The 23,187-nt window shown below is 42.3% G+C and overlaps 1 protein-coding gene across 2 annotated transcripts in view; it reads left to right on the top strand.

The window, feature by feature from the left end:
• Positions 1-23,187, top strand: part of fam184ab (family with sequence similarity 184 member Ab) — a 162,151-nt gene that overhangs the window by 111,190 nt on the left and 27,774 nt on the right. For both annotated transcript variants that reach the window (XM_085770340.1, XM_085770341.1), the window contains 4 exons: positions 2,611-2,761; positions 5,804-6,016; positions 16,903-17,056; positions 18,940-19,067. In XM_085770340.1, coding sequence (XP_085626466.1) covers positions 2,611-2,761; positions 5,804-6,016; positions 16,903-17,056; positions 18,940-19,067 — 646 coding nt within the window. The remainder of the gene's footprint in view (positions 1-2,610; positions 2,762-5,803; positions 6,017-16,902; positions 17,057-18,939; positions 19,068-23,187) is intronic.

The raw sequence follows: 23,187 nt of genomic DNA, 5'->3' as shown, positions 1-23,187 counted from the left end.
ACAATTCCGGTCGAATTCAACTCGGGGGTGTATTTTCATATCATTTTAGGTCTAAAAGAATGAATCTGAAGATTTTCAGTTTAAATCGCTCCTGTTGTTTTGCATGTTGCGTCTGTCCGCGCATCGCCGCGGCAGCGATGAATGGGGTGGATGTAAAGTTCTGACAGTTTAGGCTGTTTCCAGCCCTCAAAGCCGCAAAATTTTTTCCACAGACAGCGTCAGATGGGCTACTCAAACATGTAAACACCGAGAAGTTTATTTCTTCAAGCAAGCCGACATGTGTAGCTTTTAAACTAGATCGGTAATTCAAAGTTGAGATCTCCCGGAGTCTCGCGCGAGACCCTTCAGTTGCCGTGCGCGGTGTGTTCAGTGCAGTGGGAAAGCTACCGTTTGTGTCATAAACACGGGAATATCAACTCTTTTACTTGCTTCAATGTAAAAAAAACTTCTCGGCGCATGTTTGATTAGCCACCTGACGCTGTCTGTGGAAAAAAATGTACACTTCAAGCACGTAAAGAGTTGATATCCTGTGTTTTATGACACAAGCGGTAGCTCCTACTGCGCCTGAATACACCAGCACTGCAACTTCGGGCTCGCGCGAGACTCCGGGAGACTTTGAATTAGATCGACTTTTACAAACATGTCGGCTTGCTTGAAGTAAATAAACTTCTCGGTGCATGTTTGAGTAGCCATCTGACGCTGTCTGTGGAAAAAAATTGCGGCTTTGAGGGCTGGAAACAGCCTAAACAGCGGAACTTACATCCACTCCCATTCATTGCTGCCGTGGCGATGCAGGGACAGACGCAGCTACCGCAAAACAGGAGCGATTAAACTGAAAATCTTCAGATTCATTCTTTTAGACCTAAAATGATATGAAAATACACCCCCGTGTTGAATTCGACCGGAATTGTCCTTTAATGACGATTAAAAAGATGCACGGCCCCACTCCTGAGATGAGCAGGTTTGCCTTATGTGGCTGGTAGCAGAGACACCAGCAGCAGCAGCAGCAGCATCCAGCCAATTATCCCACATTTTATCAGGATATTTCCTCCTTCCTCTGACAGTCGCTTCACCGTTTCAACTTCCATCCCTTCGTTTCTTCTTCTCTTCGTTCCTTCACCTGCCTCCATCTGCCCTCCTCGTCTCTCTCTTCCTGCCCGGCAGATGCTATAGAACAACGCTTATTAGGAAGAGACCAGAGCTCTTTGAAGCCCAAGGCCTCTGTGTGTGTGTGTGTGTGTGTGTGTGTCTGTGTCTGTGTGTAAGTGTGAGAGTGTGAGAGAGAGCGCGCATGTGCATTGACGTCTTTTAACTGCTTTCTACTGAACGAGGACATGAATGATGACACGTGTCAAGCGTGCTGCATGATGAACGTGACTGTCTGGTGTGTGTGAGACCGCCTTCAGTCTGACACTTCGTGGCTCTGGAAGTGACAAAAAAAAAGGGTGTTTGCCTGGATACTTCATTTAACAGCTGCCATTTCAACTCCCACGCAGCCATTACACACACACACACACACACACCACCATGCAAAAAGCTGTTAGCAGCAGCGTTTAAGAGTGATGGTGAGAGATGGAGCCTCGATAAAAGGCCATTTATTGTTCCCATAAACCTTTTACCTTTCTCAGTCTCTTCTCTCTGGTTCCTCATCAGCTCCTGAGTCAGTCTCACCTCAAGTCGCTGAGAACAAAGATAAAAACTGATTAATACAAGATTAGGTTGTATTGATTGTGTGTTGTAAAACAGACTGGCACTGTTACATTGTTACCTCCATCCGTTTATTGGTTATACTGCTTATCCATGCAAGGTTGTGGGAGCCAATCATAGGGCTGATACAACCTCACACAGTCACAGTCACACCTATGGATGTAATTTATGTAACTGTGAGTGTGCTGAGGAAGCTGGAGAACGAGGAGACGACCCACACAACCCAGAACTGTTCCTTTTTGGTCATTTTATGAATGAAAACATGTAGAAAAACAATTTTAAAACTGCATGTATTTATTTTATTTCATACTCCCATGATTCCTTGCTGGACGTCTGATTCTGCAGCTGGCTAACGTGTGTGCAGTTTATGTTCAGTAAAAAATAAGAAATAAGTCACCACCAAGCCGCAGCTGGTTACCGATCTGCACTAGGACACACAGTAGGCCAACTGTGTTTTACTAAACTGCACAACAATGTTAAAGGCAATTGCCTATTTATAATTTTAACCACCGTAAGCTAAACATTACTGTGCTGTATTGTGTACAGTATTTGAGTTATGTCTGCACAGTAATTAAACTTGCACGATGCCTCTGGAAAAGCATTTGAAACAACTGTGCCATGTTTGAAACATTAAATAAAATTCAGTAAATGTTGAAGCTGTCCGTTTCATTACATTTAAAACTATACAAATGGCATTTAGATGATATTCTACATAAAAAAATACGTCTTTGGACTGTTTTAATACCAAAATGCAATCACTTTTCGCTTATATATCTCTTACATTGGTTTGCGTTGCTCACAAATCAAGTGTAAAATCAACTCTTTACTTTTGACTTTTTGACAAACTGATGCTCCTTTTATTGCCTGTTTATTGACACTGGTGTGTGTGTTGTTGTGTTGCAGGCAGGAGTGTAAGAAGCTGCGTGAGGAGCTGAAGGAGGAGCACGAGGAGGACAAGGCCGCGGCTCTGTCTCAGCTGGCACAGAGCAAGGAGCAGGAGCTGAGCAGCGCCAGGGAGAGCTGGCAGAGGAAAGTGGAGGACCTGCTGGAACAGGTACGACCACGGCCAATGGGGGTGTGTGACTGTGTTAGTGTGTGTGTGTGTGTGTGTGTGTGTGTGTGTGTGAGAGAGAGAGAGAGTGTGTTGAACATATGGTTCCTCTCCAGCCTCCCTTTCCGTGTCTTGGTTTCTAAGTGTTACTTGTGCATTTTGGAAGTTAAAAGGCTTTAGAGAGTCCTGGAAAGAGGAGGAGTGGAGCACAATTTAGCAGTTAAAGATGGTTGTAATCTTCATCCTGCTGCCGAAGGCTTCTGGGTAAAAAAACCTTTAATTGTAGCCTAATCCTAAAAAAATAAAAAGTGGGGAAGAGGAGGGAGAGTGAGGAAGACACGAATGACTCAGACCTGCACACTCATTGTGCAGCAGGCCTGTGTTGTTAAAGAGATAGTTCAACATTTTGGCAAATTGGCCCATTGCCATAATCCCTATAGTTTTAGGAGTAGGTTCATTACCTTTAATTGTCGGTGCAAGCTATTTTTAGAACGGCGGAGCAGAGCCGCGAGGTGCTCAGAGCTACGCTACGGAGGCTCATGGGATTTCTTGGTTTTCCAAACTCAAACTCTGATAAGGGAAACCCTGACATTGTCGTTTCAGAAAAGATCTGTTTTGGGTGCGTCCAGACAAAAACGCTGCAAGCGGTGTTTTCAGATTTTCCCACTCTGGAACCTGTTCCCAAAAACGTTTCATCCCCCAAAAACGCCATTTCAGTCTACGCAGAAACGATAATATACTTATGCAGATTCAAAAAATCCGTATACGTGTGTACGGGCTCTAAGTTAAAATCCACATGGTTTTACGAGCTTTTCCCTCAGTCGTCTTCCAGTGATGTAACTAGCTTTCAAATTTGCATAACACCACCCCTACCTGTACCGGTAGAAGGGGCGGGGCAAGCAGCGGTTCATTTGCATTTAAAGGGACAAGCACTGAAAGCAGCCGTTCTGAACAGGGCTATTTTGAGAGGATGAAAAGAGCTGTGATGTTTGATCCTTGAGGTATTTTGACCAAAGCATGTCACAGACATGTCTCTAAGACACCTGGGAACTATTTAAATTTTTTGGAAAAGGGGCATAATATGTCTCCTTTAATGTTAGTGTTTGCACGCTGTGTAAATCAGCTGCCGGCCGCCGTTTCGTCCCGTCCTGCTCCATCAGCCTCCGAGCTCTGTTCACGGACCATGTTCATGTCTCTGGTCAGTGTTTTCAGACGGATACACACACCGACAGAGACCGACTCCTCTGCACCAGCCTGTGTTTTAACAGACATCGGTGCCAGTGATGCTTCGTTACGTGGGCTGATATGACTCAAAAGAATATGCTTTCACTTTTTCTGCTCACCCACGAGATGCTGCGCAAGATGGTCAAACAGTAAATTATCAGTGTGTGTGTGTGTGTCTGTATGAGCATTAACGTTACTGTGACCGCTGCAGTTGGAGAGGAGCTGGTGAAGTTAGCGGAGCGTTTAGCAGCTAAATGCTCAGATATATTTCCCTCCAGAGTTAAGCTGAAATAAAATTAGAGCGGAGGGGACGGTGGACGGTGGACATTTATCTGCAGGACGTAAAAGTACCTCTGCTCCATGTTTAACAGGAAATTAGCTTGTTGTGTTGTGTTTACAGCTTATTGCAATGCTGCTGAGTGGGCGAGGTAAACTTTAATGCAGTTTTAAGGCATCGCAGAAAGAACACACACACACACACACACACACTGAAAGAGACTATAGTGAGCTACATTACAACAAAACCTCCTCAAAGAGCAGAAACTTGATCATATTCAGATCAGAGTTCAATATATACATAACTGTACAGTCTGTGACTCACGTCTTAGTCATTATGTTAATTTGGAAAGTTTTTTGTTACTAACGGCATATGTATGGTGGCCTGGATGGGTCAAAACAAATGCAAAAGCAACAACATGAGAACAAATCCACAGTAATACATCTGTGACGTCTGTAGAATCCGATGAATTTACTGTCGATAGATTATCAATAAGTGACTCAGCTGTTCCCACCTGTGAGTCAAATGATTCATTTCACTTCCTGCTTCCTGTCACTTTCCTGTTTGAGGTCAAATGACAACAAAGGAGTCGAGGACATTATAACAGGAGAAAGAAACATGGCTTATTGTCACTAGCAGTGCAACGGGCAACATCTGTGGCACTAGGACTCGAACCTCTGGCTGGTTTCTCACTGCTCTGTTCACTAAAGCAACTAAACTGTTTTAATTTTAAAGAATTAGAAGGTCTGAGAGGATCTGATGCACTCGTCAATGACTGGAAACATTCCCAACATAACACTAGACAACAGAGCTGGTTGTGAAAGTGTTCAGAAAATCAATCAGGAATAGGTATCAATACGCAGAATCGATAATGCCTGCAGTATCAATAAAGTTTTATCCGCTGACCTTTAGTAGATCATTACCAGTGCTCTCTCAGATAATGAACATCATCATCCTCTCTTATCTGACGTCCTCTCCTCAGCTTCCTCATCGTTTCTGTTTAGACTCAATTTACAAAAAACGAGCTGCAGTTAATTACAGCGTGGCCAGAACAGGTCGTTCAGGGTCGTTCTTGTTTTGTTTTTTTCTCACAAACTTGCCCAAAAAAAAATCACAATCTAAAACAGTCTAGACACTAACGGACTAATTTGGTGCGTCATAGCTTCCTCCTGATAACGTTAGTATTCACTGCAGCACGGCCTTAGCCACACTTATTATGAACCGCGGTGAAGTGCAAACAATCTATTTGCTAAAAAATGCAAAAACCTCTTTTGCTGGAGGCTTAAAGAGTTATAAACATCTTAATATGGGAGTATTTGTCTAACCCTAATTGATTGCCTCTCCTCTTTGCCCTCCTCTGTTATTCTGCTGCATAAAGACGCTGCTCCCTGGAGGAACGCCGCTCTTCCCTACACTCCTCTCTCCTCCTGCACTCTTTCCTTCCTCCTACACTTCTACTATCGAGCAAAGGTGTAGCGACGTCGTGGTTTATCCAGCTGTTCCACTCATCGACGTCCTAACGTTTGCTCTTCTCTGGTCTCCAGATCTCCCTGCTGAAGCAGAGTCTGGAGATGCAGCTGTCCCAGTCGCAGTCGTCGCTGCAGCAGCTGCAGCACCAGTTCAGCCAGGAGAGGGAGCACCTGAGGATGCAGCTGGACGAGCTGCAGACGGAGCACCAGAGGAGGCAGCACCGGCTGCAGGAGGCCCACCGCTGCGCCGTGCAGGACCTGGAGCACGCCAGGCAACGGGACCTCAAGGTGGGTGGGGCGCGTACATATAATACAGACACACGCACACAAACACACACATTGGTGTTCACGTTTATATTCACACACCAATAAAACTCCCATAAATGATGCGTTACACACTTCACTCCTTAAAGCAGAAGTAAGCGGAATGTTTGTGTTAATATAAGTCTTAAATAGTTATATTTTCCGACAGCAATCACTTTTATAGAGTGTTTGGTCCGAAACACGGGTCTGTCAGTCACTCTGCTCTGCTCTGAGCCCAGGAGAAAACTTTCCTTGTATCCTACAACCTTTATCCAATGAGGAGAGAGAACGGCATGGGGCGGGGACTGCTAACTCCATCGGCTGACAAGAAGTTAGCCAAAACGACCGGATCGCTTACTTCTGCTTTAAAAAACAGACGCAATACGTTCTTTCTTTTTTTCTTTCACCTTCATTTATTCAGGGAAGGTCATATGAGAGCAAACTCTCTTTTCCAATGACGCCCTGATTACAAAACAAGACAAATATACACAATACAATCACAATCATAGTCCACAACTATATACAGACTGCAGAACATTTGATAGTAAGTTCTTGAAGCTATTTAGAGAAATAAGGTGATCAAGTTTCAGACAGTTATTCCACTTTTGAGGGGCAGAGAATTGAAAGGCAAGTGAGATTAGAGTTTAATTAGTTCACACATCAAAAGTGGATTATTAAGACCAAATACCAATAATGATACTCAAGAGTAATAGAAATACATATATTTTAAAATTAGCTTTCCTTAAATTTGTTTGACCAAGAGATGCATGATGCAAGTTTATGTTAAAGGGATAGTTCCACATTTTGGCAAATTGGCCCATTGCCATAATCACTATAGTCTTAGCAGTAGGTCTGTTACCTTTAATTGTTGGTGCAAGGTTCTAAAAATAACTTGCACCAACAATTAAAGGTAACAAACCTACTGCTAAAACTAAAGGGATTATGGCAATGGGCCAATTTGCCAAAATGTTGAACTATCCCTTTAAACTACATAACTGTAACACTTTTTTTTACTAAATCGTCTCCAGTATGTTTTGGTTTTCTGTGCAGAAAATCTCCGTCATTATCTGCAATAATCAGACAACACATCAGCCTGAGCAGCTGGAGCAGATGTTTGTCAGAAAGGCCCGGTATTTCTGGAAACATCCTGTCACAATGAAGTGTGTGTGTGTGTGTGTGTGTGTGTGTGTGTGTGTGTGTGTGTGTGTGTGTGTGTGTGTGTGTGTGTGTGTGTGTGTGTGTGTGTGTGTGTGTGTGTGTGTGTGTGTGTGGATCAGATCAGAGTCAGATTGTGGTGCAGAGTCAGACTCTGGGGCTAAATCAGATTTATAGACCGTGATCTGATGCAAAACAATCACAATATTTACCCTGGAGCTGCGTGGAGATTAATACATACATCATGTTCTTGTTTTTGAAACGGCAACGAAGCTGTAACACATTCTCACACACTCTAGAGAACTAAACAGTGATTACGCTGTAATTACATGCAAATACATCTTTAAAGTGAACATGAACCAGTCGTCGTCTTCTTCTTCTCCAGCAGCTGCAGAGAAGCTGAGGAGAAGTCATCCATGACATTTTAATCCAATAGAGTCTTGTCAGAGTCAAGGTTAGAGCGGCACTGACTCATCGCCGCCATCACTCACTCTCACCGACGGCGCGCAGCTTCCACATCAAGCAGCCGCGCTGACAGCTCCGTGTGTTTGCTCTTTATAATGTCAAAATATGCACAACACACACAAACACAACACACACTAACACACACATACTAACACACACTCCTCAAGGTGCCAAGAAAATGTTCTTCAACGTTAATCCTTCCATTTCACAGTCAAGGTCGATTTGGTTCAGCTATACATCACAATCCTAAATCCATTCCTCAACCCGGATGTTGTAATTGTATTAATGCCTCAGGCAAGAATGAAGGTCAGGAAGCGACGTCCTCCTGATGCATTCTGGGAAGTGGGAACTCAAAAGTACAACGATGAGCGTGCGGGGGAAAGAAAGAAAGAAAATCACCTCTGTGTCACTGTTGAAATCAGCTTATTCATTGTTTTCCTGTAAAATAAAGCTACTGCACAAACTCAAAATCTTTCCAAGAATATTTGTCTTATATTTCTTGTCAAAATGTCTCATTTCTAGTCAAAACTAATTTCTTTCCAAACCAGACTCATCACCTACAGTATAAATGTACTTGTTTTTAGATCATTTTCACCTGTTTCAAACAAATTTTCACTTGAAATAAGTAGAAAAATCTGCCAGTGAAAGGAAGTTTTTTGTGCTTGAAATAAGAAAGAAAAACTTGCTCCACTATCAAATTTTTCTACTTATTTCAAGTGAAAATGTCTAAAAACAAGCTACTTTTTTATGTGATGAGTCTAATTTTTAGGTATAATGAGATTTGTTTTGACTAGAAATAAGACAAATATTCTTGGTAAGATTTTGAGTTTTCACAGGGAGGAGCGTGTGAGCCTCATCACACATAGAAATGACCACTTTTTCTTCTCTGTCACAGTTTTTTAGTTTTTAAAGCAGGAGAATAAAGTGTTAAAAAAGCATCAACGACGGCGGTGGCGGCGGCGCTTTTATTGCAGCGGGGTGTTTATATTCCTGTCTGCAGTGCAGGGACGGAGAAACTCAATTATCCAGAGTGGAGGCATTAGAGGGATGATTTGTGTGTGTGTGTGTGTGTGTGTGTGTGTGTGCTTTATGTGTTTGGGTGGATGGGAGGTACATTCGGATTCAATGGTGTTATCTGTTCACACTTCACAGGCAGTTATATCCAGGCAGTAATAAAGTTGTTACAAATTCCCACACATACATTGCACACATGCACTTTCACATAACCTAATTTAGCTCCCGGATTTGCTGCTACAAAAAAAGCTGCAAAATAGAAGCTGTGTGTGTGTGTGTGTGTGTGTGTGTGTGTGTGTGTGTGTGTGTGTGTGTGTGTGTGTGTGTGTGTGTGTGTGTGTGTGTGTGTGTGTGTGTGTGTGTGTGTGTGTGTGTGTGTGTGTGTGTGTGTGTGTGTGTGTGTGTGTGTGTGTGTGTGTGTGTGTGTGTGTGTGTGTGTCTGTCCTCCTCTCGCTGCTTGGACGCCTCTTTACTTTCCGAACAGCAGCAACTCTCCTTAAACTGATAAACAGCACAGAAACAGACTTACAGTACTGATACGAACCAATGTTGTAAAAATGTACCATCGACACGTTCATGATCTCTGACCTGAGATCAGTCATGTGAGTGAGTTAAAGGAGAATTCCGGCCATTTTTGACCCCTACATCATTTTCCTGATGGTCACCCAGTGTGGGGAGGGAGCAAAAAATGCGACTAAAATTGATGTAATGAATAAACGGTCGAGCAGTGCAGTGGTAAAAATATATAAAATATCTCCGACCATTTATTTTTGTAAAGAAAGAGTACATCTACACCTCAATGCCTTCATCTTTGCACCACCAGCAGCAGCACGGCAACCAGAAAAGCACCTCTTGGAACAGGATGGCGTCCTACAGACTTGGTCCATATTTTCAAAGAAAGAAGCTCCTCTCTGAAGAATCTCCTCTCCCCACAGAAGTATCCATCAGTAGTTGATGAAATACGACAGAAACACAACAAAAACGAAGCAGAGGTTGAGTAACAAACTCAGAGCTACCAGACTTTGCTGCTCCCAGTTGAAGCGCATGTTGTGGAAAAAGGAAACGGTATAAGGATATTGGAAATGATCCTGTGGAATGCTTTGATGGATTGGTGCTTTGTTTGGTTTTAGACTGCTGTGGTGCCACCTCCCAACAAAATCCTAGAGCTCCTCCTCAGTAGTGATGGAGTTGTGACGTTTTTTTTTACCTGTGCATCAGGTAAAACCATGTGAAATTAGCCTGGATCCAAACCGGTCCCCAGCCACTCGCCATTAAAGCAGAAGTAAGCGATCCGGTCGTTTTGGCTAATGCTGCGTTCCAGGCAGGCTTTTGAAACCGTAAATTACAGCTTCAAGTCACGACTTACGACTTTGTAGCGTTCCAGGCAACCCACTCGTGTTTTTCTGACCTGCTTTACCTGTGAAAGTCACTATAACGGCCACTCGTAACTTCCAACCCGTGAACTTGTACCAGATCGAACTGGTACGACTTCACAGGTCGGAAAAAAACGAGTTACGGGTTGCCTTGAACGCACCATAACGTCTTGTCAGCCGATGGGGTTAGCAAAGTTTTCTCCTCGGCTCAGAGCAGAGCAGAGTGACTGACAGACCCGTGTTTCGGTCCAAACACTCTATGTAAGTGATTGCTGTCGGAAGATATAACTATTTAAGACTTATATTAACACAAAAATATCGCTTACTTCTGCTTTAAGAAACCTTTACTTCCTGGTCGTTGGAGACTCTGTTGAAGTTTAAAACGCATTGGATCTGCCTTCACCCAATCACTAACGTTTGGTTGTGACGTTATATCATAAGACCTGAACCATCAACCGTCCCATCGTTGCAGAGAGCAAAGCAAAGCGAGTGTGTGCTAGATGTCCGCCAAACGTCCATTACGGAACTACAACTTCCAACTTAGCAAAACATCATCATCATTGTTCCACTCCTTCTCTTCGCTGATTGGCCGGTAGATCCTCTGCAGGAGAGGCAGATGACTGGAGGGAAATTAAAATTGATCAGAAGTACATGAGCCAGGCTGATGTGAAATAATCCAAGAACAGGACTGTGCTGCAGAAGGGAAGAGTCCACCTCCCACTCTGCCATATTTTTAGCCTGATTTATTTCTGTTGTTTACATCTGCAACATCTGTTCTGAGTGACATCACCTGCTAACAGTCCAGCTGTGAGCTTCATGATAAAACCCAGCAGCTTCAGCTCAGTGACTGTGTCAGTGTGAACCCTGCAGGTCCAGAGCCTTTTCAACTCTGTGAGTGGGAGTAAATGTGAGGGATTTTTTCTCTTTTTTTTTAATGTTTTAAAAATGATTTTTTTTTTTTACATGTAGCAGTTTCATAAACCCAGGTCCTGACCATGAATTTTAAAGCCTACATTAAAAGTATTATGGAAACTCCCTCTGCTACATCTGGGGAGCTGCCAGTGGGCGGCCATGTCTCACGGTCAGATGTTTGAAAAGGTTACACAGTGTTCGCCTTTTATCTCTAACGAGCTCCACGAGTCCAACGCTTCTTTTTTTTCTGCTCACGAAAGCTCTGAACAAACTCCGACATCATCATCATCATAATGCAGCAGCAGCAGCAGCAGCAGCAGCAGTTGGAGAGCTGCTGACTCAGACCTGGGACCAGCCAGCCTCCACCTGTGTGGACGGTGGAGCCTCCAGCGCTCTGAGACGTCCTGCAGGATTAAAGCCCTCGTGTTTATTCATCAATATCACTCCTTTGACTCGGCTCCATTGTTCACCCACAGGCTGAATAACAAAGACCGACTGTCCAGTAGTGTAATGAGAATTGAACGACCTCACGCGAACAGTAGAGACGAGAGGAGGAGGAGGAGGAGGAGGTGAATGTAGTAACGCTACAGTCAATTTGTAATTATAGGATTCACTGTTATTAGGACTAATTAATGTGCTCAATTTAATTAAATGAATAAAAGGTATGTGTGTGTTTTTTTACATACTGACCCACAGCACAAAAGGAGCAGTGATCAATACCAATGAACCAGACAGATTAGCAGCTTTAAAACAGTCACTTTCTCAGAGCAGGGGACGAGAAACCTGCAGCTGCTCTCTCTCTACCTGCCGAGGGCTGGGGGCGAGCAACGACACAGGAAGTGGAGCGTCGTCCTCAGAGAACTGGACTTTAAAGAACCAGTTTCCATACGTCAGCCGAGACATGTAAAATCAATTATTTAACCCTCTAGGGAGCTCTTCTAAAACTATGGTTTTCTTCTATTAAATTGTGTGAAAATGAAACATTTTGGGATAGTTTTGGAGTTGTTGGATTGTGTATTTGATGAGTTTGATGAGGGAAACCAAGAAATCCCATGAGCCTCCGTAGCGTAGCTCTGAGCAGCCCGTGGCTCTGCTCCTCCGTTCTAAAAATAGCTTGCACCGACAGACTATAGGGATTATGGCAATGGGCCAATTTGCCAAAATGTTGACCTATCCCTTTAATATTATGGGTATATGATTCGTCAGGTTTTACCTTTAGTCAATTAATTGTCAAATCATGTGTTTTTTTTCCGTCATTCAGCAGTGAACACCCCTATATATTCAGAATGGTATGGTCTTTTTTTCATAACCATATTTTGCGACGATTGGACGTCAAGTTTGATCGTCGATTCAGACCTCTCCGAATCAAATCGTCAAATAGTCGACTAAATATTCTTTTTTTCAGATATAATTCATGATCACTGCGTGCATTGCATATTTTATCAAATATTGCAACTCCGCCGGTATTCACGGGTCTACATGACAATGTTGTGCTTTCCAGCATAATCAACAGACCCAAATAAGGTCAATCTGTGTAAAATGTGTTTCAATAAGTTGAAGAGAAGTTAACTCACATGGTGAAACAGGATTCAGTGATCATTTTATACTACATGCTTGATATTGGTCAATATGACCCACAAAGAAGAGAGCGCGAGGTTAAGATTTGATTGGATCACTCAGTGGAGGGGGCGGGGCTTAGTGGATGCAGCACCATACAGACTTTTCACCTTGCACCAATGTCTCAAATCAAATTATCTAACCTCATATGTTTTCATGTTTCAGATCTTGTCTTTAATGAACTGTAAGACTTTTAGTTTAGTGTTTGAAGTGTCGCCTGTAGAAACACCGTCCGACAGCTCATTTGAATATTCAGCCCCCTCCCTTTTGTTCCATGAATCATTTCCCCAAGGCGTCACACATCGCAGAATTAAAACGCCGTGCCACAGACGTCGTCCTGTCATCCTTCTGGGTGATATCGTTTTATATCTGGGTTTTTTGTTTTTTTTTTCGATGCTCCTTGTTGATGAGTTCTAGTTATGATTCACACAAACGGCTTCCTAATGTTGAAGCGACAAAGAGAAGAGATTTAAACTCAGTGTGAGCTGCAGCTTTTAGAGCCGGGTGTAATCATGGAAATGAGATCAGGGGGAGAGCAGCTGTGTTTTCCTCTTTAATATTAAACATTTAACTCTTTTAATGCGTCAGTCTGAGAAGGTTTGTGTTCGCTGTTACGGCCCTGCATCAAATTAAATCACAAATTAACCAATCAGAATGATCATTTAGACTGTTTTTAATGTTGAAACTGAAACTAATGTCTGTTCTTTAACTGCAAATACACTATAACTTCATAGTATATGGATATATGTTCATTTATTTCAACATTTTTCGTTCATTTTCATCTTTAAACTTCCGTAAACCTTGAGGACATGCTGCTGCCGCCTCCTGCAGAAATGTGGAGTAAACTGCAGGAAATTGAAGACTTTTTCAACAAAAATATATAAATTAGATTATTTTCTGCATTTAATTGTTAAGTTGTCTCTTATTTACAATGTTAAAATGCACAGTATTAATCCCTCCAAAGAGGAAAAGTGGTGTGAGATCATCTTGATTTGTGAGTGTGTTCATCCTGACGATGTGTTGTAGATAATTAAAGATCTATCAGGTCACTATAGGATTTTAATATGCAGGCACAAATATAAGTGTTAGTGAAGGAAGCAGCTCAGACAGCGACACTGTGTGAATCGTTATGATTTGATTTGTCTTTGCGTCGGACAATGAGACGTCGTCCTCAGGGAGAGAGAAACCAAATCAGTCCGATCAAAGCGGCTCCAGTGATTGGTCGGGACAGGAGCTGCAGAGATCTGTCTCTTCACTGGAGGTTGTTATAGAAACCGTCCAGCTGAACGGACGGACGGCGTCTGGCTCCAGGTCTGTTGTCGCTCAGCCTGACGAGCTTACTGTAACGAAACGAAGGCCGGGCGGCGTCTGAAACGTTGATGTCAAAGTCAAAGTGTCTTTATTTGTCCCAACAGGGAAAATTGATTTGCAGCCGGGAAGATCCACACAATTCAAACACATACACAAATAGACAACACCAAATAACATGTAACATATAACGTATCATCATGGGCAGATTAAAAGGACCTACTGCAAGATAAAATATGATTCGAAGTGCCAATAATGTACACTGTACAAACAAATAAATAATAAATAAACAGCAGGGGCCTAAAGTGCAAATGCAACAGGTTACAACAGCCATGATGGAAAGTCGAATGTCTCTGAAAAAGTAGAAATAAAACCATATTTCCAGAAAGACTCAGGCAGGAAAATGTGGATCCTCACACATCGTCATCGACAACAGCTTTTTACTGCCAGAGTAAACGTTTGGCTGCCAGCAGAGAGAGTGTGTGTGTGTGTGTGTGTGTGTGTGTGTGTGTGTGTGTGTGTGTGTGTGTGTGTGTGTGTGTGTGTGTGTGGCAGCCCTCCAGTCAGCAGTGCTAATGCCTGATACTAATTCAGTGTGTTTGTCAGTTTTCTTTAATTTCTGAACACGTTTCTCTGCTTCTTTTCGTCGTTAAATGTTAAATTCTCGTTCCACCGACTACAGCAGCTGGATGAAACTGACTGAACACAATTTAATTAATGAAACTTGATTAAGGAAAAAATCTGACGCAATTATTAACAAAATGGTGGAAACACATTTGGTGGTTTTATTTGATTCATTAATTAGTTTGGACTCTTTTGTTCGTGGACAGCTGTCGTCACAGAAAACTTGAGATTATTAGTGTTGGATGAAGTTCTGACGGTCTGGACTCTGTTGTTCTTCTCACTCCTAGTGCATCATGGGAAATCAGCATGAGCGATCAGCTGATCAATACCAATCCTTCTCCTGCCCTGTTGACAACATTCCCAGAAATCTGTTGCGATAACACTCATTTGTTTTCTCAGTCAATAAAAGTTTAATTAAAGGGACAACGAGGAGTTTTGGAAAAGCAAAGTGTTTTCACACTACATTTGAAATTCTTTGACCGGCGCAAGACGGACTCATGTTTTCATTCATCAAGAATTAAAGTCAGAGGTTGGAAGACGATCACATACCGTCGTAGTTCCGGCCATAAACAGCGGCGGCGTTATTCTCATGACTCGCCACGAAAACCGAAAGTAAGGAAACGCTGGTCGGCTCGACCAGCATTTCCGCCACCACTAATAATAACAAAATAACGATAGAGACAAAACGATATATTTATCGAAAATGGGCCCATTAACAAGTGGTAACGTAGATTCATCCACATTAATATGAGACTTTTTTATTGTCGCAGAATTTTTCGTTCTGCCGATGGAGAAACTCCTCGTTGTCCCTTTAATGAATTTAATGAAGTGAAAAGCTCAATGTTGAAAAAAAAAGGTTGAATTGAAGAAAAAATGATGAACATAATGTAAAAGATATTGACTCAAATATCTCTCTCTGGAGAGGAAAGTCTATTATCTACATACAAATACAGTTTATGTGCTCAAAGTAAAAGTCAGTGAGTTGAACTGAATCTTTTAAATCTGACTCTTTGTTTTTCTTGAAGCAACCGCAGCTCAAAACTGTGCAGAGCAAATGTAAAGGATGGTTGTATTACAGTTAATATTCTGTATTTAACAACATTTTGACCTGAAGGAGGATCTATTGAAGAAAAGCTTAAAGGGTTAGTTCAACATTTTAGCAAATTGGCCCATTGCCATAATCGCTATAGTCACAGCAGTAGGTTTGTTACCTTTAATTGTCGGTGCAAGCTATTTTTAGAACGGCGGAGCAGAGCCGCGAGCTGTTCAGAGCTACGCTACGGAGGCTCATGGGATTTCTTGGTTTCCCTCATCAAACTCATCAAATACACAATCCAACAACTCCAAAACGCTCTGGTGGACAAGTTGTGACCTGCACATTCACCACGCTATGAGATAATAACAGAATGTTACGAAACTGAGCCGTTTCCGAGGCAAATACAGAGACTGCTTGCTGAAAAACTAGCCTGGCTCTCGCCAGACCCTTGTAGTTCCGCAAAGCTACGCTGAGCTCCGCACAAGGGTCTGGGACTGCTCCATAGGCGATTCATTTCAGAAGGCGGGGCCTTGTAAAAAAATCTTGTATGTGATTGGATAAACCACTTGTCCGTTATCTTGAATGACGTGCTACTTCAGCCACTCACTGCGAGCCGCCATTGTTGTTTGACTCAAACAGTCGCTTCAGCGCTACGTCACACCTCAGAAAGTCCCGCCCGGCGATCCTGATTGGTTCATTATTTTTTGCTCCGGGGAAGAAGTTTGCATTGGCCTCGAGTCCAGACCCTTGTGCGAAGCTGAGCGTAGCGCCTCTGGCGTAGCTTTGCGGAACTACAAGGGTCTGGCGAGAGCCAGGCTACTGAAAAACTGTCCCTGAGGCCAATGCGCATCAGCGGTTTCGCATGAATTTACCTCTAAAACAACTCTGTCTGGTAACGTTGTGTTATTATCTCATAGCGTGGTGAATGTGCAGCTCACAACTTGTCCACCAGAGCGTTTTGGAGTTGTTGGATTGTGTATTTGATGAGTTTGATGAGGGAAACCAAGAAATCCCATTAGCCTCCGTAGCGTAGCTCTGAGCAGCACACGGCTCTGCTCCGCCGTTCTAAAAATAGCTTGCACCGACAAATAAAGGTAACGAACCTACTGCTATGACTATAGGGATTATGGCAATGGGCCAATTTACCAAAATGTTGAACTATCCCTTTAAGTGTCAGGATGTGACCTCTGGTTCTCACAAAGTAGAAACAAATAAATAAAAAGTGAAGATAAAACAACAAACTGACCTCATACTGGATTTAAAAGATTTCTAAAACTCTCTTTCTCTCTTTTGCTGCACCTCCTCCTTCCATCCCCTCCTCCTGCTCCTCCTCCTCCTCCTGCTCCTGCTCCTCATCCCTCCATCAGGACCTGGAGGAGCGCCTCCGCCACCACCACCATGCAGAGCTGCAGTCGCTCAGAGAGGCTCATCGCCAGAGCATCGAGACGCTGAAGCAGCAGTCGGAGCAGGAGCTGCAGACGCTGCGCTTCGAGCTGGAGGACGAGGGCAAAGCCATGCTGGGTGAGTATGAGAGGAAATATTCACCCTAACGTGACCTTTCAGCTCATTTCACACTGATAAAGAGTTTCAGTCACAGTCCGCTCTGATTTCTCTGTGAAAGCTGAAGAAAGCAAACGCTGGAAAAAAAAAGGATGAAAACCTTTTATGTAGAAAAATGAGAAGAAAAGAAAAACTCTTTATAAATGATAAGGTTCAACAAGAGGCAGCGATGGTCTCATACAGGTGAGAATGTGACTCAACTCTCTTATATATACTATAATAATCCTATAATCAACAACTCAAAATGATAAAATCAAAACATAGTTTTCAAAATTGAGTGAATTTACTAAAAATTTAAATTTAAATCTGTTATTTTGCCTTATTTTGTTCAGCTGTTGAAGCTCACACTCAATGTTTTTACTTTTGAGTTGTAGTGCAGTAGCTGTTGATTCTATTATTTTTATGGTTCGACTGTCAGACTCTGCTTCAGTAGGTTGTTTCAGAGTCAATACAACAGAAAAATGTACTTTAAAATACTTAAATACTTAAAGGGATAGTTCACCCTAGAATGATATTTCGCTCATTATCTACTCACCCTCATGTGGACTAAGGGCTGGAAGAAGATTCAGAGTCCTCCGTCCCTTCTCTGAGTTACAGGGGGTCTTAGTGTAGCAGTGCATGTCCATATAACGGTTGTAAAGGGACACCAGAGCTCTTCGTAAAAAAACACACACAAAAAAACATCCAAATACCTCCATGATGCTCGTATGTAATGTCCGTCTTGTGCTGAAGCCCCAAATTGCGTAATTGTCCCGAAAAAAATTAAATAAGTCTATATTTTAAGCTTGTTTGTAGCGGAAGCTTCTCAAAGCTCCTCTTCCTGGTCCGTCCAAATCTCGCGTGATTTGCGCCGGCGTCAGTGCGGTTACTGCGAATCACGCGAGATTTGGACGGACCAGGAAGAGGAGCTTTGAGAAGCTTCCGCTACAAACAAGCTTAAAATATAGACTTATTTAATTTTTTTCGGGACAATTACGCAATTTGGGGCTTCAGCACAAGACGGACATTACATACGAGCATCATGGAGGTATTTGGATGTTTTTATGTGTGTGTTTTTTTACGAAGAGCTCTGGTGTCCCTTTGCAACCGTTATATGGACATGCACTGCTACGCCGAGACCCCTTGTAACTCAGAGAAGGGACGGAGGAATCTGAAACTTCTTCCAGCCCTTAGTCCACATGAGGGTGAGTAGATAATGAGCGAAATATCATTCTAGGGTGAACTATCCCTTTAAATAACAAGTACTTCTTGTTTATGGACCAGAAATATCTATAAAACTTGAGTCTTCTACTCAGTTCTCCTTCTTTATGTGCGAACACAGCGGCTCTGAGTCGTGGTCAACGCTCCTCCATTGACCTTCATGTCAGAGCTGCTCCATCCATCGCTCCCTTTTCATCACCTTCATCCTCCTCTTCATCTGGCACCTCCTTTCATCGCTTTTTTTTCTGCTTTAATGTTTTTATTCTGAAGTTGCGTTCGAGTGTATACAAACAGAGCGTGTTCCCTCCAGACCATTAGACTGTCTACTGTACAGTAAAAGGTGTTCACCTGAGTCAGGATTAAAGGCCACGTGGGCAAAGGCAGCGCAGACACTTTTCTTTATGTGTTTAAAAGGTTAAAAAAAAAAGACTTTATTCATTATTATTTTTATTTATTAAGTAATAAAATGCCTTCACAGCTAATGAGCTTCTTTGCGAAGGTTGTCAAAGCTTTTCTCTTCACGGACGAGCTTTGTCTCCACATGTGTACTGTTTGCTGTATTTATTTTTCTTTCTTTCTTTCTTTCTTTCTTTCTTTCTTTCTTTCTTTCTTTCTTTCTTTCTTTCTTTCTTCCTCCCCATCAGCCTCCCTGCGATCAGAGCTGAACCACATCCACGCGTCGGCCATCGAACACCTGAGACAAACCCACCAACAGGAGTTGTCTGCCGCCAAAGCCGAGCTGGAGAAGACGCTGGAGAACAACCGGATACAGGTACGACACACACACACACACACACGGGCTCATGTACATGTACTGAGACACATACATGTAAACACCTCATATGGATATGGATCGTCCCAGACTCTGCTCCGTCTCAGGATTAGATAAAGAACGACGATGTAGATGAGTGTGAACAGACTCTCCGTCTCTTTTCACGGTATTAAACACCCACGGTCTCCGAGGAGGTCGCTCAGTGACAGACACACTCTGTATTAATCCTCGCTGCACAGACTCACAGTTTTACGACAAATGCCAAAAGATTTCTATGATTTTGAGTGAAATATCTTTGGGTTTTGTTGTAAATGAGACAATAAAAAGCAGTTTCCACTATTTCTTTGTTATTTTCTCGTCTAAATGTTCAAAAAACAATCAGCTATTCATACAGAATTAATAGCAGATAAGTGTTTTGCTCCCACTTTGCCGACACACTCGACTCAAAAGACTTTTACATTAATAATGATGATGATGTCGACCCTCAGCCACCTGTGTTTCAATGTATTTTTAATTTTAACATTTAAAAAGAAAAAGTGGGAATATAAAATATGAATAAACTTGAGCTCAGGTGGAAACGATTCTATCAGTGAGATAAAGTTCAGCTGATGAATCATGAAGCATCTCACTGAGGCGGCAGACGATGAGGTCATAATGTTGATCAATGTTCATGAAACAAACATTAAAGTCCATGTTTAGATCATACACACTCCTCCTCTTCCTCTTCTCTCTGTCCTTCGTCTTCTTCTTCATAGACAAAACACTGAAACAGCTGTTTTTTGTTTACATTTATTCATTATTGATCAGTGCTGTTGTTGTTTAACAGAAATTAGCCTGGGATGGAGACGATACAGTGTGACTTACATAACACCTACACACACACGCACACACACACACACACACACACACACACTCTTGTAAATCTTCACCACGGGTTCCTCTCTCATCACTTTGTGGTACAGATGTTTTGGCAGCGACGCACAGCTGGTTGATTTTAATACCCCGCCCCGCCTCCCCAACACACACACACACACACACATATCACCATCAGTCCCTCTCATCTGTCGTTGCCAAGGCGACAGGGAGCCAATTCAGGCTAACAGTGTAGTTGAACTGTCTGTCAGGTGTGTAGCAGTCGAGGTTCAGTCTGGTTCTGTCCCGATCGACCCGCGTCGACACGGCAACGCTGCGACCGACCGCAGAAATGATTCCCACAATCCCCCTGACCCGGACTCGAGGTCACGGTGAGGTAACGTCGTAACGTCGTAACGTCGTTCCTCGCGTCGCTGAGTCATTGAACTCCTCACAGTGAAAACCAGAGCTTTCAATCCCCACAGGTCTGACTCTTCATCTGAAATCAACCAATTTAACCGTTTCCTCGTCTTCAGATTTGATGATGTCACCGTTTTGGATTTTTCAATGAAAGCTGAAAAAGCAAACGCTGAAAAATAAAGGATGAAAACCTTTTATGTAGAAAAATGAGATTTAAAAAAAATTTAAAAAGTGAAATTATAGAGGCAGTGATGGTTTAATACAGGTGAGAATGTAACTCAAACCTAATTAAATACTATAATAATTCCATAATCAACAACTTAAAATGATAAAATCTAAACATATTTTTCAAAATTGAGTGAATTTAGTGAAATTTGAATCTAAAATCTGTTATTTCATTGAGCTGTTGAAGCTCACACTCAGTGTTTTTACTTTGTTCATTATGTAGCTGTTGATTCTATTGTTTTTATGGTTCGACAGTCAGACTCTGCTTCAACAGGTTGTTTCGGAGTCAATACAACAGAAAAATGTACTTTAAAATACTTAAATACTTTAGATTTGATGATGTCACCGTTTTGGATACTTTCTGTCCCTTGTTACCGCGGCTACAGAGTCGGAGGAAACAGTGTGGCTGTTGTTGTTGTGTGTCTTAAGCAGAAGGATGGATCACTATTTGGCAGCTGTAATGTGACGGTAACATCGTCCTCTGTGTCCTTTCTCCATCTGTTTCACTGGAGTCTGAAATAATCTGTGAATCTGAACCGTCTGGAAGTTCAACGTGTAGAATAGAGAGAATCATTGAGAAACTTTTAATATTGATCAGAGTTGAAAAGCTGCACGAGGACTTTTGTGGACGAGTTTGTAGAGTTTGTGTTGACGTTAAGTCTTTGTTTACGTCTGCGGAGCCGTCAACAGCAGATAAAGTGAAACTTCCTGAGCTGAGCAGCTCAGCAGCCGATAGTCGTCACGCTGCGTTGACTAATGTTTTTATAAATGCAATTAGTTAACGGACGGGGAGGAGGAGACTGATGAAGCAGCAGAGGGTTGTGTGTGTGTGTGTGTGTGTGTGTGTGTGTGTGTGTGTGTCCCTGGGGAGAGACTGTTTGATCCAGCAGAGCCGTCTGATCCCTCGGCTCCTCCTCGTCTGCGTCTGTTGGCGTCCGGCGTCTCGTCTGTTCTCTCCGTCCATCTCCTCACGATGCGTTCGCTTGTTTGTCGTTCAGTCCAGCGTTTCCCTTTGTACCTGAAATATCTTCATTTATTTATCCCAGAGGAGCTGTCGTTTGATTTAATTCAGCTTTTTACTCACAATAAGTCGCCTCAGAGTCACTTCTCTCTTTGTTCTCATCAGTCTGTCAATCAATTACTGAATAAATGAACATTTATTAGTGCGTCTGGTATTAGTTTTACATGGTTCTTAATTATGTGAAGGTTTTCTGACGATGCGTTCAATGTAAAACTCTTTTTAGAAGGATTAAGTGAGAAAATAATCCAACATGCTACAGTCCAGATGTTCAAATGGGTTTTAGAAGTCTGATAGATATTTGTAAATGAGTGGGATTAAAGCCTGTAAAACAAGAAAGTAAAGAAAAACAAAGCAGGAACTGAAAGAGAAAGAAAATATATGATAACAACAGACAAAGGGAGAAAATTAACATCACAATCATTTAGAAACTTCGAAACTAAACTTCACTTTCTGAACAATAACATTATTATAAAAAAAAAACCTGTCAATCACAGAGGATGAGTGACACTGGCCCGACTATAACATCCATCCATCCATCCATCCATCCATCCATCCATCCATCCATCATCCTCTAATAAAAAAATAAAAGTTCACTTTGAGCAGGCAATCACACCCGACCTCCTCTGGTCCAGAGACTCCAGTAGCTAATGCCTCCACATGATAAATATTTTAAAAAAGAGACCTTATTTATTTTTCAAAGACTTAAAAATGAGAATAGAGAGGGGGAGATAGCACTTCTTCATCTCCACAATTCCTTTCCCGCTTATTTTAGACGTTTTGAAGCAAAGGAGAAAGTGAGATGTTGGAAAAAAATAAATAAAAAAGTGATGACGGAGCAGAAATAAATCTCAGTGTGAACATCCAACAGGGATTAAAGACACAAATAGCACCACACACACTGTTTTTCTTTTCTTTTTTTTTCAAATAGTCCTGAGTTTCCTGAAATGAACCAGTTTTTGGTCAATTTCCTGTTTTCCTTCTTGTTTTTCTTCTTCCTCTTCTCCTCAGTGAAAAACCAGGAGTTTGACGAGACAGAGAGTGAAATGAGTAAAAGAGTCTTTAAAGATTAATCTGCCCCGACCCCCCACTCCCCTCCCATTGAGCTTAATTGCGCCTCAACATTTATGGACAGCCAGAATCGGCCAATTACATTAAATTAAGAGTCAGATGAAGACGGATAGCGAGGCAGGAGTTTTTGAATATGAGGCTTATTATACAAAATGATGGTTATTATTGGATGTGTGGACTTGCAGCCGCTGGCACGGAGACTTATCGAGACGAGTGGACGATAACTTTCACAGTTCAGCGACCTTCTGCTGTGAAGCTTCGTATTATCTCTCTGCTGTTCTTCGCCTCGTCGCTCAACTCTCTAATCGTTACGATCAATTTTGGCAAATAAGGCTCGTGTATATTAACGCTCGCAGTTTTGTCTGTTAACGACCATAAAATGTCAACACAGAGTTCAAACTCACTCGTTTCCAAACTTTTTAACACACAGCAGCTCAATGAAAGCTCAATAACTTCCAGGTCATGTGATCAATTGAGTCAAAATCAGTGTGGGATCATAGTACTACACTGGCTGCATGAGATACACCTCTTGTT

The sequence above is a fragment of the Trachurus japonicus genome, chromosome 24, assembly GCF_045865225.1.
Source record: "Trachurus japonicus isolate A0001 chromosome 24, Traja_1.0".
In the NCBI taxonomy this organism is placed as follows: Eukaryota; Metazoa; Chordata; class Actinopteri; order Carangiformes; family Carangidae; genus Trachurus; species Trachurus japonicus.
Note: the sequence above shows the minus strand (reverse complement) of the source record. Positions and strands in the feature narration are given on the sequence as shown.